This window comes from Crocuta crocuta, unplaced genomic scaffold (assembly GCF_008692635.1).
Source record: "Crocuta crocuta isolate KB4526 unplaced genomic scaffold, BGI_CrCroc_1.0 scaffold443, whole genome shotgun sequence".
NCBI lineage: Eukaryota > Metazoa > Chordata > Mammalia > Carnivora > Hyaenidae > Crocuta > Crocuta crocuta.
In genome coordinates this window covers 1765410-1781774 of record NW_027529446.1, presented here as the reverse complement: position 1 = coordinate 1781774, position 16365 = coordinate 1765410, and the positions used below count along the sequence as shown (strand labels likewise).

The 16365-nt window shown below is 59.8% G+C and overlaps 1 protein-coding gene across 3 annotated transcripts in view; it reads right to left on the bottom strand.

The window, feature by feature from the left end:
- Positions 1-14730, bottom strand: part of THOP1 (thimet oligopeptidase 1) — a 19248-nt gene extending 4518 nt beyond the window's left edge. The window contains exons 1-9 of one of the 3 annotated variants that reach the window (XM_077760684.1): positions 14575-14730; positions 11879-12091; positions 9114-9262; positions 7838-7945; positions 5330-5432; positions 2807-2967; positions 1399-1534; positions 569-935; positions 46-247 (exon numbers count right to left, since the gene is read on the bottom strand). In XM_077760684.1, the coding sequence (XP_077616810.1) occupies positions 46-247; positions 569-935; positions 1399-1534; positions 2807-2967; positions 5330-5432; positions 7838-7945; positions 9114-9262; positions 11879-12091; positions 14575-14590 (1455 nt within the window). In that variant the 5' untranslated portion in view covers positions 14591-14730. Of the gene's footprint in view, positions 1-45; positions 248-568; positions 936-1398; positions 1535-2806; positions 2968-5329; positions 5433-7837; positions 7946-9113; positions 9263-11878; positions 12092-14574 lie in introns of those variants that run through there. The other 2 variants (XM_077760685.1, XM_077760686.1) reach the window with 2 other exon arrangements.
- Positions 14731-16365: the final 1635 nt, after the last annotated feature.

The following is a 16365-nucleotide window of genomic DNA, read 5'->3' as shown; positions in this document are numbered from 1 at the left end:
TGCCCAGCACCGCCCCCACCCCGCCCCTGTGCCCCCCGCACCCACCTGGGAGCAGAGCTGGTGCATCACGTGCCCAAACTCGTGGAAGTAGGTCTCCACCTCATCGTGCTGCAGCAGGGAGGGGGCGGCCAGGGTGGGCTTGGTGAAGTTGGCCACCATGGCCGCGATGGCGATCTGGCGGCTCCCGTCTGGCCGCAGGCAGCCTGGCTGCAAGCCAAAGCAGGCCGCGTGCCCGTACTTCCCTTCCCTGCGGAGGGAGGCAGGGTCAGGCCCAGCCAGGGACCTACTCTACCCCCCGACTGGCCCAGAGGGCCACTCTGACTCTGCAGCCCCTCACCCACCCAGGCGACTGGACAGATTGAGTGGCTCGAGCTTTCTTCTCAGCAGCAGGGGTTCTGCCCCACCACCCGTCCCACCCCTCGGGCAGAACCTCCCGGGCAACCTCCCGCCTCCCTGGACAAGGAACGTTCCCGGCCCCTCACCTGGCCCCGCGCGGTGGCGGACACACAACCCATTGCACAGATGGAAACGCTGAGGCTCAGAGAAGGGTCGCCCAGCTCACACGCACCTCGGGTAGAGGTCCAGGTAGAACTTCCCGATGACCTTCCCTGAGGCCGCGTCCCTCACGCAGTACAGCCTCACGTCTTCGTGCCACGCGGGGGCGTCCTCCTCCAGGTCGAAGGTCAGCCCCAGCAGCTCCTGGTAGATGCTGAGCAGCCCCTTGGTGACCACCTGCATGGGGAAGTACTCCTTGAGGAGGTTCTGGTCCACGCTGTAGCGCGTCTCCTCCACCTGGTTCATGTAGTAGCGCATGTCCCACGCGTTGATGCGCCCGTCGAAGTCCAGGCCCCGCTTCTCGCATTCGGCCTTCTTCAGCTCCAGGATCACGGCCCGCTCCTGCTCCCCGAGGGGCTTCAGCTTCTGGGCCAACTCGTCTGGGGAGGGAAGAGAGGAAGGCAAGGCTACCTCTTGCGGCGACCGCCCCCGGCAGCCCCGGGCCCCGGCACGATGGCCCCCGCACCCCACCCAGGAGGAAGGCCCGGGCTGCAGACACACGGGCGACGCGCTGCCCTCTGCAGCTGGGGCTGGGTGGGGGTGGGGTGGGGTCGGGTTGGCTCTGCCTCGTCCACGAGCGGGAGAGGACGGCCACAGCGGGGACGCTGGCCCAGACCTCAGGCCAGGAAGCCGCAGAGGAGGGCGGACACAGCCTCACCCCAGAGCTCCATGCTGGGCTGTCGGGCTGGGGGCCCTCGAGGCTGAACAGGGCTGGGGAGGTGCTGGGATTCCCTCTGGGGTGACAGGACACGGGTCTCCAAGGCGCCTGCACGTTGCAGTCGAGAACCACCTGAACCCCAATCCCAGAACCCAAGGGGGGAGGTGGGGGAGGCAAGGGCTTACCCAGGAACGTGGCCACCACCTGGCTGCTCTTAGCCATGTTCATCTCCAGGACGTAGTCGGCGTGCGTGCTGAACCCCAGCAGGCTGGACTTCTGGGCCCGCAGGGTCACCAGCTCTCTGAGGATCGCACAGTTCTCCTGGAACCGACCAGCGACCAGCTCTGTGGCCGTCGGACCCACCACTCCCACTCGGGCCCCATGGCCAGCACGTTTCTGGACCGCCAGGACCCGGCTGGCTCGTTTCCCTCCTTCCCTTCCCCGACCTCAATTTCTGTGCCTCCCATGTGGCCCTGCCCTAACACGGTGTCTCTACGAACCCTCGGGTCTCATCTGGGCCCAGAAAGAACATACACTGTGAGGGGTTCTGAGGCCGTGAGCGGAGAGCCCCGGGGGCGCCATGCACAGCCAGGCCTGGCCCCAGGCATCTCTGAGGGGCAGACCCAGCCAAACTCACGGGACCAACATGAAATGAAACCCATACATGATTTGTTTCCGAGGGAAAGAGAGGGCCGTGCAGAACACGGTGCTCTCGGGGTGCCTGGTAGCTGTTGGGTAAGCGTCCGACACTTGATTCGGCGCAGGTCACGATCTCAGGTTCGTGAGTTCAAGCCTTGCATAGGGCTTTGCACTGATGGTGCGGCACCTGCTTGGGATTCTGTCTCCCTCCCTCTGCTTCTGCCCCTTCCCCCNGCCCCAGGTCCCCCGGAGCCCCACCCGCCCCTTGCTCTGCCTCTCAGGGTGGGGGCTGGGGCCGGCCGGGCAGCAGGACGAGGCGATGCCAACCCCACCAGTCCTGACCACAGGCCCGTGGGCTCTGCTCTCAACACTATAAAGTCACTCCCGACACCCTAGAAGCGGCACATCCCCACCGGAACCTGAATTCCTGGCTCTTCCACGAGCCACCCCCACTCCCAAAGCCCCTGCCCGTGTGAGCTCCTTCTCCAGGTCCTCATCTCAGTCTGTGGGGGGGCGATCTGAACGCACGGAGTTTCCTTAAGACCAGTTTACTTGGTCTTTACTCCTGGGAAGTGGGGAAAATGGGACCTGACCACACGCTTCCCTCTCACCCTGCAAGGACCTCAGCCTCTAGCTGGCAGCTCCTGACCCCTGTGTGCACACGGAGAACCAAGGGCCCTCATCACCTGCTGCAGACCCTGAGCAGGAGAAGCGAGGCCGAGGCCACGGCGGGGCGAGGCCACAAACCCAAGTGTCCGTGTGGGAACGGGTGTCTGAGCGGCGAAGGCACGCCCAGGGCCGCAGCAGCTCGAGGGCCCAGGCCACCACACAAGACAGAACAGCGGCGCTCGAGCCCGGGCAGCACCACCGGACACGGGGACGAGCAAACGTAAGGCCCCGTGGGCACTGGGCACGGAGCACAGGCCTGGCGACTCCCGGGCGCCGCCTTCGCACCTGCTTGCACCGGCAGTTGAAGGCCTCCTCCACCTTCCTTCTGGTCTCCGGCACGTGGCACTTCTTCAGGAGGGGAAAGTAGTGGGGGTACTTGAGGGTGACTTTCAGCTTGTCTTCCCCGACCTTCTCCAGCGAATTCAAAAAGTCGTCCGGGAGCCCTCCTGCAGGGACGCGAGCAGGGCTGCCGGAGGCCCCACAGGCTGCCAGGCGCCGGGCCCGGCCTCCCCTCCCCACCCCGCCCTGCGCCCTCCAGGGAGACGGGGCGCTGCCATCTCCCGCCAGGCTCCCAGGAACAGCTCCCCTCGGCTCAACCCCGGACAGAGAGGTTTTCGGGGGCCGCAGCCTCTCCCCTCGCCCTCCCTGGACAGCGTCACCAGCAGGAGACAGACGCCCTCTGTGGCCCTCGCCATCCCGGTGGCCACATTTCTTCTACAGCCTCCCCCCAACCTCCTGCAGCTCAGACTGAACACCTCCAGGGGCCACGGCTCACACGCCTGGCTCTGACCTGCCTACACCTCCTTCGCGGCCAGGCGGGGCCCTCACCTCAGTACAGGTGGGAACGGACACGCTGGAGCAGGGTGGGCAGTGCCGGGCAGGGCACGGTTGGGGAGGTCACAGCTTTCCGGGCTCGGCGTGTGAACGCACGCGTGCAGATGCCCATTTGTGACTGTGCCACAGGGCCTGGGGGTGGTGAGCACGCCGGCACCCGGGGCTGCGTCTAGGCACAGGCAGGGTGAGGACCAAACGGCCTGGAGCACACGTCCCAAAGAAGGTGCTCAGAGAAACACGGGGACGCCTCCAGCGGGAGGGGCTCTCGCGGTCACACCGAGACAAATGGAGACAGCGGCGGACCCCAACCCGCTGCGTGAGGGGCCCTGTCCACAGTGGCGCCTGCTGATAAATCTAGCACATGGAGGAGGGAAAGCTGACGGGAGAGGGACAAACACAAGGAAGGACGGGGTCAGAAGGTGGGTCGTGAGCAGCAGCAGGGACCTGTGAGCACTGAGAGCACCTGAGACTCGAGGAGGGGGGAGGGGGATAAAGAGAGGGGCGCGTCCTTGTAACTGAACACTGACTCTCCTTCAGCAACTGGAAGAAAACAAGCGCCAGGCCTGGGGTTCACTGGGGCTCCGGGCTGCCTACATGGGAGGCCGGGCTGACACGGCGGGGCCCCTCGGGCCGGACAAATGCGCGGAGAAGCCGGCCCAGGCGATGATGTGGGTGAGCAGATTCGTCTGCCCAATTCCAGAGACCCAGGACCTTCCTCTGGCTGGGAAACACGGTGGCCGTCCGTCCTTAGCCGTGGGGCCCACGTGGGGGGACTTGCTGCCCGAGGCCCCAGGACGGACTGAACCAGAGTGAAGGGCAGCGCCGATGGACCTGTGAGCCCCCGTTTAGGGGACTCGAATCTGTGGCATCTCTGCGAGCAAGCCGCCCTCGGGGGCCTCTGGCAGCGAGGCCGAGGCCCCGGCCCCCCATGCCTGAGATGGGCGCTCCGGGGCCACTGGAAACCCGGCCCCCAAGCCGCTGGCAGGGCCCCTCCTCGGCCTCGGCAAGCCCGCCAGCCTGCGCTCTTCAGAGGCGCCCACCGCAGGAAAGGTGGAAGAAAACACTCCTGTGAAAGGCTGAGAAGCAGTTCGACAAGAAAGGGACCTATAAAGACAGGATGCTCCGTGACTGGGAGGCAAATACAGGCGCCTGGGGGGAGCCTGGGGGGCTCCATGAGTTAAGCGTCTGACTTTTGCTTGGGTCATGTCCTCGCGGTTTTTGGGTTCGAGCCCTGTGTCAGGCTCTGTGCTGACAGCTAGAGCCTGGAGCTGCTTCAGATTCTGTGACTCCCTCTCTCTCTGCCCCTCCCCCACTCACACTGCTTCTCAAAAATAAACAAACAAACAAGGTGTGTCCTGGGGACAGCAGAGTAGGGAACCCGGCTGGGTCTCTAGGACACTGCTGTTCAGGGCTCCGCCTCCGGAGTGCAAGACGTGCCCCGAGGGGCCGAGGACGGCCTCACTCCCAGGAAGGCTCACGAGGCTGCAGATAAGGGTCTGATGGCGGACAGGATGCGTGCACAGTAACACGAAAACATGGACAGAACGTGCGATGTCCGCTGGGGGCCGGCACACGGACCACGTACACAGGCTTCCTGCTCTGCCGCTCCTGCAACTTTCCCCCAGCTGTGAGACCTTTCAAAGCTAGACATTTGGGGAAAGAGGGGAGAAAAGTAAAAACTAAACTTTCCCTTCAAAAAGCCCATGTCCAGCGGGTTTGGGAGCAGCAGTCAGCCAGGACGTAGGCCAGCCCCTCCCCGGAAGGTTACAGCGAGAAGAGCAGCAGGAGACCTCCGCGGCCTAACCCAGGGCTCCTGCCGCTGCCCAAGAAGGATCTAGAAACGTAGATTCCAAAGTGCTGAGCGCTCCAAGTGAAGAAACCCACCCCCAGGGCAGTGGGACACAAATGCCCCCCACATGTGGGAAGGCTGTGGGAGGTGAGCGCCGCACCCCGCCACACGCCCCTGGCCCATACCCAGCTCCTCTCGAGTGAGTGGCAGGAAGGTCGTGTCCTCGTTCAGGTTCTTGTTGAAGTCAATGCACAGAAGACTCAGCTTCTTCTTGATGCTCTTGATTTTCTGGTGGGAGGAGCACAGGCGTGAGGGGCATGGCCTCTGGAGCTGGGGGCTCCCCCGTCACAGGGAGAAGGGGGTGAAGTGGGCAGAGGGGTCTGCACGGCACCAACAGAACCCAGACACCCGCCTGCCATGCCAAGTGGCCTCGGTGACCCCGGAGACCTCTGGCTTGTGTCCCATCTGTTGCATGTCCCTGGTCAAGGGCCTTCTGGACCCTATTTCCTTCAAGGTCCACAGCTTAGGCTTTTGGACATTCTGACAGAGCAGCAAGGCTAAGTCTCAGGGAGGAAACTCTGATGAAGGGGGTGCTGTCCTGGACCAGAACGCCCGCCCATGACTGCCTCAGGGGGGCCCTGGAGCCCAGCTCAGGCCCCGGGCTTCACAGCAGCTGCTCGGTGCAGGGCTAGTGAGCCTGACAGCGGTGCAGGGCACTGGGGGCTCCTCGGGAGAGAACCGGTCTCAGAACCAGCCCACACGGGTGCCCTGAGCCTCCCCTGGCCATGACCCTGTGCTGGGAGCTCCCACTTACTTCCTGATCTCGCCAAAGCCTCACAAAACCACATGCAGCCATGCCAATCAAGCTTCTAAGGCATGAAAACTGCTCGTGCCCCAGGGAACAAGGCTCGGCTTCAGGGTCCCCACCCAGCCCATGGCCGGTGTCCTTCCCAGTACAGCAGCCCTCAAGTCAGTCAGGACTTTCGACAACCTAGTGACCGAGCTTTAAGAACAACCCTGTAGGCGCCTGGCTGGCTCCATGGGAAGAGCGTGCTAGTCTTGGTCTCGGGGTCGTGGGGGTTCAAGGGTAAAGGTTCAAGCTTTTACTCTTGGGAGTAAAGTTTACTTAAGAAAAAAAAATATTACAACAGTGTTCTTGTTGCTCTGGCCAAGTTCAGCATCTGCACCCGCAGAAGCTGAGATACCACACTGGATTCTGGACCCCACGGTTCCGAGATGGGACTGGACTCAAGCCTTACGTTTGGTTTCAATGACAAGTATGCCTCATTTCCCTGATTCTCCAACCAGAAGGCAGAGTCAGTTCTAAGGGACAAGAGATGCTTACTATCTCCGATGTGGACAGGGTATGTGCGTTCACTGTGTCTCATTTCCTGTGCTTTCATACCGGGGGCCTCGCTGAGCCCGCAGGGAGGGCCTCTCCTAAGGGTGGCCAGTTCCAGGGGATGGTACCCAGCTCACCCATACGTGTGCCTCGTGTGCAAACCAGCCAGTCCAGAGCCCCGGCCCCGGCCATCCCGTGTGGCTGCGGAGCCCTCAGAGAAAATGGGAAGGGAGTGGGATGGACTGAGACCCCTGTGATTGGCCACAGGACGCCCTCTGCCCCAGGCAGGAATGCAGGCGACACCGTCTGTGACTGGGGCCTTTGATGAGCAACTCGGATGAGGTCCTCGTCCCCATTCCTGGCACACAGCTCCTGAACCCTTGGAATTTCTTAAATGACAACATGAGACTGAAATAGCTCTAGTGACAAGGTATGGGGACCACTGTCTCACCAGCCCCTTTCCACCACACTTGAGTGCATACTAATGAGACACCTTTGGAAAGCCCCTAGGATGGGGGGCTGGTGGCTGGGGAAGCCTCTCCTGCCTACCGAGGGAGGTGGCGGGCCGAGTCCATCACCGACACTATGACCAGTCAGGCTGAGGTGAAAAGGCCACTACAGAGCCCCTAAGGCACAGGGTTCAGGGAGTTTCCAGCTGGCGAACACGTGGAGGTGGCCATGAGTGGAGTGCACGTGGGGGCACAGCGGCCCCGTGGCCCCCCTTACCGTGTCCTGTGCGTCTCCCCCATCTGGCCATTCTAGGCGGCACCCTTCACAATAGACGGATGAGAGCAAGTAAGCTTTCCCTGAGTTCTCTGAGCCACTCCGGCAAATGAATTAAACCTGAAGAAGGGGTGCTAGTCGGTGAGAACCAGGTGACACCCTGGACTTGCAGCCAGTGCCTCAGGTCAAGGTGGCCCTCGAGGCCCTGACGCTGTGGGATCTGACACTCACTACCTCCGGGGACACGGGGTCAGAACAGAGTGCTGGTGTCACAGAGGACCGTGTGGTGAGGGCACCCCCACAGCTGGTGTCAGGAGGAAGCCATGCTGTTGCAGCAGAGTCCTGAGAACAGGAGCCCCACAGCCAGAGCAAGCTCGTCCTTACTGCCATCGCTCCCAAGTCACGGAGAGGACCCACTGAGGCCTGCCACGCACCCCGTGCGCTCTCCCCGCGGCCGAGGGAGCGCCATGCTCTCAGGAAAGCCTCACCAGGAGCCTGGAGAATCCAGGGCAGAACAGGTGCAGAGAGAGAGCTATTCACATGGACCTCCCTGCCCAGAAGTGAGGCAGCAGAGACGGGCACCAGGCCTCAGGCGGCACACGCGATCACGGCGCCCCCCCNGCATCACCTCTTGAGTGTCTTCAGGCAGGTGAAGCCCGTTCCTTCTGCCCAGCTTGACCAGGCGCTCCAGGTACCGCATTGCCTCTGGCCTCAGCGAGTCCTTCTGGACTTTTTCCTAGAGTAAGAAAATCAAAGCTGTGTTTATAATGAAAAGCCATGACACTGCCGGATGGTGGTGAAGCATCAGGGACGCTGGATCACGCAGGGGAGAGCCTACAACTACCACCGGCTCCGCAGTTGCCCTCCAGACATTCACCCTAGAGGACGACCGTGGTCACGTGACACCTGCTCACAACCGCCTACGGGAACCAGCCCAGAGTCCCTTCCCAAGTGAAGGGTTAAACGGGAATGAGTCTGGTGTGTTGCATCAAGGTCAACAACCCGGCTGTGACACTGACCAGTTCTGCAACATGTTACATGGGGGAAACCAGGCAAAGTACAGACAGGTGCTCTGCGAGCTATTTCCTCCAGCCGCAAGTCTACCTGCAAAGGTCTTGAAACTACAATTAAATACAAGATAACCACCTGCACTTCCACAGGCCACCTGCGTGTCCGTGCCCCAAAGCACACTCGTGTGCCTTCCTGATGCCAAGGGGACGCGGCAGCAGGTGCTACAAGAATGAGCAGAGAAGCGTCTTTGTCCTCCTCTGACATCAGCAGCCATGGCCCAGGAGGCAGGACAATAGCCCTTCGGGGCACCCAGCAAGGAAAGGAGGTGCTGGGAGGATGGGAGGCCTAGAAAGTCTCTGGCACAGGGCATGTGGGTGCGGGCAGTTAGGCATCTGACTCTTGGTTTCAGCTCAGCCCACGATCTCGTGGTTCGTAGTTTGAGCCCCATATTGGGCTCTCTGCTGACCTCGAAGAGCTCACTTGGGATCTCCTCTCTCTCTCTGCCCCTCCCCCATTTGTGCACATGTGCTTGGTCTCTCAAACTAAACATACGTTAAAAGAAAAGTCCTAGGCATTTTATATTCTATTTTGCGTCCCTCTCCACATCTGTCAATTTTTCCACGGTTTTTATCATGGTAAAATACAACATGAAACTTACCACCTTAGCCACTGTTAAGCACATGGCTCAGTGGCGGTAAGTACACTCAGTCACTCAGCGATGCCCTCCAGCCACCCCCAGGGCTCCTCAGCTCTCTACCTTCTGAGGATCAGAACTATCACATCTAGAGAGGTTCTGACCACCCAGACACCGGTCTGTCCCCCACCAGTTCTTCCGCCTCTAGCAGGCCTGGTCGCGGGGCCGAGCGGACGCAGGGCTTGTCGCTGCCCCTCACCTGCAGCCAGACGATCCTCTGGTAAACATCCTGCCGCATGCTCATCTCCACGTCAAATTCAGACAGCTTTTTGTCCGCCTCCGTGCTGGCCGTCCGAATGTCCTTGGATGGAGAAACATGCTGGGGGAAATCAAGGATATTCCTCTGAACTGAAACAGGGAGATAGGACAGGTGTGAAAATGGGCCCCGGGTAGAATCCAGCAAGTACCTACCTCACCCCTGCTGGGCACATAGCCCGTCCACATGTGTCTCCTTGTTCAGTGAACCCTCTCCACGCTGAGCCCTGGGGCGGGCACTGGAAGAAAGGAGCACTGTCACCATGTCCTTGGGGACCTCACAGGCTAACGGAAGCAGACTCAACTCACAATACTCCAAGGTCCAAGAAGGACCATAACAAAGGAGTGTGACAAGATCGTGAGGCTCCAGTGGCTCCAGTCCAGGAAAGCCACAGCCGCTGACAACAGTATTTTAAATTCATAAATGATTTTCTACTTAAAAAAAATTTTTTTTGTTTGTTTGCTTTATTTATTTTTGAGACAGAGAGAGACAGAGCACCAGTGGGGGAGGGTTAGAGAGAAAGGGAGACACAGAATCCGAAGCAGGCTCCACGCTCCGAGCTGTCAGCACAGAGCCCAACACGGGGCCCGAACCCACAACATGAGATCGTGACTTGAGCTGAAGTCGGATGCTCAACCAACTAAGCCACCCAGGGGCCCCTAAGAATTCTTTTTAAGCTTCTTTATTTTGAGAAAGAAAGAGCATAGATGCAGGTGACAGAGGGGCAGAAAAGGAGGGAGAGGGAGAATCCCAAGCAGGCTCTGTGCTCAGCTTGATCTCATAAACCGCAAGATCATGACCTGAGCTGAAATCCAGAGTTGGATGGTTAACCAGTTGAGCCATCCGGGCACCTGAAAGAGCATTAGCTTTAACGGTTATCGCCTGACCCAGTACCCGACTCTCAAGCACCCACCCTCGTGAAAGGAGAACACGCGATCACACAGACACACACACGTGCACAGCAACGGGACCAGTAATAGCCAACAGCAGAGATGGCCCAAATATCCATCAAAAAGTGGATGGATACACACGTCTGGCAGGCACAGCACGTCACTTGGTTGCGAGCAGGAGCGAGGCGCCCACACCCGCTGCCCCATGGTCAGACCCTGAACACATGACGCTCAGGGAGGGAACCAGACATGAGGTGTTGTGAGTCGAGATGTGAGCAGCGTCCAGAACAGGCTCATCCACAGACAGGAAAGGGCTCGTGGGTGTGCTGGGGGCTGAGGAAGCGATGGGGAGTGACTGCTAATGGGGACAGGATTTCCCTCTGGGGTGATGGAATGCTCTAGAAATAGAACATGGTGATGGCTGGATAACTCTGAGTATAAAAACCATTGAAATGTAGGGCTTCAAGCGAATAAATCGTTAGATCTATAAATTAGATCTCAACAGAACGTTTAAATCTTAAAAAGCACAGGCTCTGAATGGGCAAGACCTGCATTCAAACACCCCTCTTGGTCACTCCTGGGGCCCCAGGGCAGGCCTCCCACCGGCTGCCCGGAAGAGGACAGTGAAAAGAACAGAAACCGTATCTGTCTGTCTGCGACTTACAGGGTCACAAGTGCCTGTGATCGCAGCAAGCGTGACAACAAAATAGAGCACACTGTCAGATCAGTGCAGGCAGCTGTGTGAGCAGAAGGGGTGTGGGCAGGGGCTCCCGAGGAGAGTCAATCCGTTATCACAGAGAAGCCCAACACCCTGCAAAGCAGGGGCGCAGGAAGCCCCGAGACAGGACAGTGTGAGCAACTGCAAGTGGCCACATGGCCAGGCACACACAGCGCAGAGGTGGGTCAGAGAGGGGACGGTGCAGAGCACCGAAAGCAACATCAAGGCCTCTGGCCTTCACCCAGAGGGCAGTGGGAAGACAGAGGGGTTGGCTGNCTGCAGGACCGAGGTGGGGGGAGGCCAAGTGACGTCTGGCAGGGCCACGCCCAGTAAGCAGGAATTAGCATCAGGCAGTGCCCAGAGCCTCTTTGGAAAGAGACAAGAAGGGGAGACTGAGGCACCCCCGCCTGAAGGCAGAGCAGCCCGAGCAACCTGGCAAGCCTGGTGCAGGGAGTGTTCTGGAGAAAACCGCGGTGGCGATTCCCAAATGCTCCCTGGGAAAGGACTTCTAGAGGCCCGGGGCTCAGACTCTCCGTAGCGAGACTGCTCGGTCTTCTGTCCCCATGCCATCAACCTCCACACACGGGCTCCGGGAAGCAGGGCTGTAACTACGTGTCCCTCACTCACGAAAGGAGCAAACAGACCCCAAGGAGGAGACAAGGATCCAGGTGGGTGGCGATGAGGACACCTGATGGCATCAGGTAACCCAAAGCACCGGGGGAGGCAGCAGGGAGAAGACAAGCAAAGGAGGCCAAGTTCAGTCACAAAGAGAGAAAACAAAGATCTCCTGGGACATGAAAGGTGCGAGAAAGGGCTCTGGTTTCGAGGCCGGCATCCGAGCTGACTCCTGGAGAGGAGAGCGGTCACTCGTGCTGTCCAGCTCGGGCCCTCGGGTGACCCTGCCCACAACTAAGTATGCCAGGCCGGGAATGAAGTGGGGCACGGAGGAGAACGGGCCCTCGGGCTGCCCCTGGCCAGGGGGTCCTTTACCCCTAGTCGGCTCCTTTATCCACCAGCGCCCCCTGGGGAGTAGGTGGCCTCACCCACGGCTGGGGCCGCTTCTGCCCCCTGCCCCCTGCCAGGTCCTGGCCTGGATCTACCTGTGTAGGACACCTCCACGTCCGCCAGCGCCTTGAGGGTACTCTCGTAGGACACGTCTTCAAACTTCTGGGAGCCCACCTGGTCATACACACGCTTGGTCTGCTCGATGAGCTCCACGGTGAGCTCCTCTATCTGCTGGGCGCTCAGGTCCCACCGCAGGAAGTTCACCACGGAGCACGGGGCCGCCGTGTCCACGGCATCTCCGGCACAGGCTGGACAGAGAAGACAGGAAGCCACACTGAATGTGTCTGCTTCAAGGGCAGAATTGGGGTTGGAGTAACTAGGGACTGGAGGGCAAGGCCAGGAGCACCGTTTCCCCGTGCATGTCGACAAGGCCCGGGGCTCTATGGGGGTGACGGGCTGATGGATCCTCTAAAGCAGATGGAGATTCCGCACCCCGGGGAGACACCGGGTGGCCTCCGGGGATGCTGCTCAACACCGCCAAGCGCCCAGGACGCTCCACGACGCCCCAGCCCCGACACAGGCAGCGCTGGGGTGGATGAGTGGCACACACCTGCACTTCTCGGGTTAATTTGATTGTGGGGTGCTACCCCCGGAGCCCCTTGATGTACTGTGACACTTGTACAGTATTTCTTTCCTAACAGAGGAAATTCCCAAGTCCTGAAGCATCCCCAGCACCGAGAATTTCTGGATAAGGGATTCTGGTCGAGAACAATGGCTGTCAGGAAGCTGCTGTGTGGTGTGCAGGGTCAGGGTGTTTCGCTTTCATTCCCTCACTGAATTCTCAGTTCTGGGCTCTGGGTCCCACGTGGCCCCATTTTACAGATGGGGCCCGGAGATTTGGAGAATGCAAGTCTCCAGCAGTGGTCCCACTCAGCAAGCAGCAGAGGTGGGGCTCCAGCCCGTGCGGTCGGACTTCAGCCCTGACGCTGGGAACTGGTGAAGTGCGTGCACCCCTACCTTTGTAAACACCTGGTTTGCAGGTGGTGCTGCCCCTTCCCGTCCCAGAACTCCACCCTGCACTCAGGATGACAGTCCAACCCTCACTAGAGTCTACACCGGGGGCTGGCAGAATCTGTCCCCGAACAGCCCACAGGTAAAGGTGACGAGAGAGGAGGCCGGGTGAGTGACCTGCCAAGCCTAAACTAACCAGCCCTTCACAGACCGCTCGGCTGCCCCCTGGTCTACATCGTCCCGGCTCCACTAGGCCCCGCGCGGCAGGTTTGGCCAGTTGGTTTTGCCAACTTCCCTGTGCCCAGACACGCTGGCTTTCTTCACGGCATCTCCCAGGCCCTCCCACGGGTTGCCCCCTCTGCCCAGAGCCCCGCCCCTGCCAGTCTTCCTTTCTCGGACGTCCCGCCGACATCCCTGTAGTACCTGTGGGGCTCAGATGGCTACGCCCGCCCCCGGTCCCTTGTTGAGTTACCAAAAAGAGGCCTGTCCTGTGTGAGCGCCCACCTGTGCCCCATTTCCCCTTCCCGCATGGCAGGGAGTGGCGCAGGGCCACGGTGGTCCAGGCAAAGGGGGACGGCCCCACGCAGGGTGCTGTGTTTGGCATTCCTAGGACAGGGCTTTTAACAGCATCATCAACATCACTCTCTGCGGTGGGGGCCACCCTGGGCACCATCCGGTGTTGAACGGCCCCCTGGCGCCCATGCATTCAATGCCAAGAGCACCCCCAGGCCTGACCACCACAGATGTCCCCAGACATTGCCCAGTGTCACCTGGGGAGGCATTTTCAGCCCAGCTGAGGCCCACTGACATTGGCTAAGTGGGAAAAAGTCTCTTAAGCCAAGACAGGGTGGTACTCCGGCCACCTGACCGCTGGCGCTGGGGGAAAACCCTTCCGCCTGCGGAACCGCAGAGACCCGTGGGTCTGGGTTAACTGGGAGCCCAGGGCTCCAGAGGCTCGGGAAATCTGGAGGCCGCTGGGATTCGAAGTTGCGCTCGCTCGGTAGTATCTCCAGACCCCACCTCCGCGCTGGGTCTCCAAGCGAACAACCCCGCAGCACCCGAATTACGATCTACCGTAAGCCAGCGGGGAGAAGAACGGGGGTGAGGCAGGCCCGCAGGAGAAAACTCCAGGGGGCATCACACAGCCCGCCGGGCAACTCCCTGTAACCCGCCACGCGCCTCCTGTCACTCCCGTAATGAACACCCGGCCACCGGCGGCCTTTCGCCCTTACAGGGCGGTGCTCCAGCCAGAATGACTTGTTGCTACGCAAACGCGTTACCCTCGCAGTTCCCGCCACCTGGGACCGGGCTCCCGCAGGTCTTGGCGGCACCGCCGGCTCTCCACGTTGGGTCCAGGCTGATATGCCGCCGCCTCCGAGAAGCCCTTCAGGACAGCCCTCAGCCCCACCACCGACCACTCTCTTTAAAGCCCTCGCTTGCTTCCCTGCTGGTTGAACGTCTGCCTCTGGAGCTCTGGGACTCCGCCTAGAACTCAGGGGCATTTCCCCCCCCCTACCCAGTCGGACCCCCTGGGCCCGACCCGCCCTTAGCAGCAGCGACCTGGAGTTTGCTGAATGAGTGAAGCGCTGGGAAAGCCGGTCCATTCATTCGGCGGCCGAGAGGGCGGGGTCCCTGGCTCGCCGACCCGTCCCCGCCAGGCTCCAGTCACCCGAGGGTCACTAGGCTCGGGTCCTAGGCCCAAGTCGCGACCCCGGGAGGCTGGAGGCTGGAGGGAACGCCGGAGTCCGGGGAGCGGGCTGCGCCTCGCGCCAGCCAGTACCTGCGGGGGGCTTCATGGCGGGCTGGTGTGCACCGGCGATCCGTCCCTCCACCTGGTCCGCCTCGGTCCGCCTCAGCCGCCGCAGCCGGCCGCTCCCGTCCGTCAGCTCAGGGGCCTCAGCAGCCGGGACGGAGGTGCCCGCCGCCCGCGCGCCCGCTGAATGCTGGGAGGGCGCGTGTGCCGAGGAGCAGAGCGCACGCGCGCCCCGGCTCCGCCCACACACCCGCGGCGGGGCTTCGGCGAGCTACCTCACTCAGCGCACGCGCCGGAGCCCTCCCTGCCCGTCATTGGCTCTCGCAGCGAGGGGGCGGAACCTTCGGGGAAGCCCTGGAGGGACGTTTCCATGGAAACCACACACAGAGGTTGCCTTGAAACCAGTGTGTGTGCGGCTCTTTCTGCCAGTAGTTCGCTGCCTGGGTCACCAATTTCAGTGTTAATCTTTGCTTGCCTCCTTTCTGTCTTACAGTTGTGTATTTGGCTACTTTTGTGGATTTTCCCTTCACCTAAGGGCTTCACGTTAGGGATCCCTTACCAGACTTCGGCGCTTTTTGTAGATTATCCCAGCCAGCATTCTGCCCAGATTCCAGCACGTGTACCGGCAGAATCCGGTGAATCCATTAAAGGCACTTTTGTAAAAAATCGAGAAAGCTTCAGTAAATGAATCCACGAGCTCAAACAACAGGTGTTTTGAAAAGGTGCAGTATCCTGATCTGTAACTATTGTCCATTAAAACGAACAACGAAATCTTGGCACTAAGGCGCCCAGGAAGAAAAATACACCAGAACTAAAATGACCAAAAAGGACACTCTCCTTAGTTCTGCAAAAGAAAGTAAAGAATTCCCGGGCTTTAAACATGCATGCATTTTAAGTAGGATAAAAGTGAATTAGAACACTTCCGCAACTTCAATACTAACAGTGGTCAGTTGTGGGTCCTCTTAGGGAACTTCGTCACCAAACCCTCTATTAAGCTCAGCAAGCTTTATCCTACTTAATCTTCTTTTTCACTGTTCTCCGTACCTGGAGGCTTTTTTTAAAAAGTTTATTTTATTATTTATTTTGGAGGGAGAGCGCACGAGTGAGGGAGGGGAAGAGAGAGGGAGACAGACTCCGGAGCAGGCTCCATACTGTCAGCACAGCGCCGGATTAGGGACTTGAACTCAGAAGCCATGAGATCAGGACCTGAGCCGAAATCCAGAGTGGGATGCCTAACGGCTAAGCCACCCAGGCACCCTCTACCTGGAATTTTTGGCCTCAACCTCCAAAACCTCATCTAAAAGATAGATCTTCCTTAACCATCACAGTCAAATTACCTCTCCAATCATAATCACTGCACGCCGTTTTATCAAGCGAAGAGCGCCAGTTTTTAGTACTAGTTTACTAGTTTGTAGTTGATCAACCCCAGTAGGACGTAACGAGAGCATTTTCCTGGTTTTCATAGCTGCTTTGCAAAACATTTGTTGACTACTAGGCACCTGCTGTAAACAAATATATCTATTCCTTTACGTCTTATGGATGGAATGAATGAAAGAATGCATTTGTGGCTGCGCGGGTGGATAGATGGGTGAATAAACGTAAAACAGAGCGGATTAACAGTCGATCACGTTCACAGACCGCCAGTACCGCTCTGGGCGCCAGATACCAAACACAGCAACACCACGTGGCCGGCTCGGTGCCACGTGACCGGCTCTACCAAACGCGCGGGAGTCCGCCACTGTCCCACCATGCACCGCTCCGTTACCGCTTGAGAGGGAAGGACAAGCCTGATTTCCGGCCTCCAATCGGTCGCAGAGG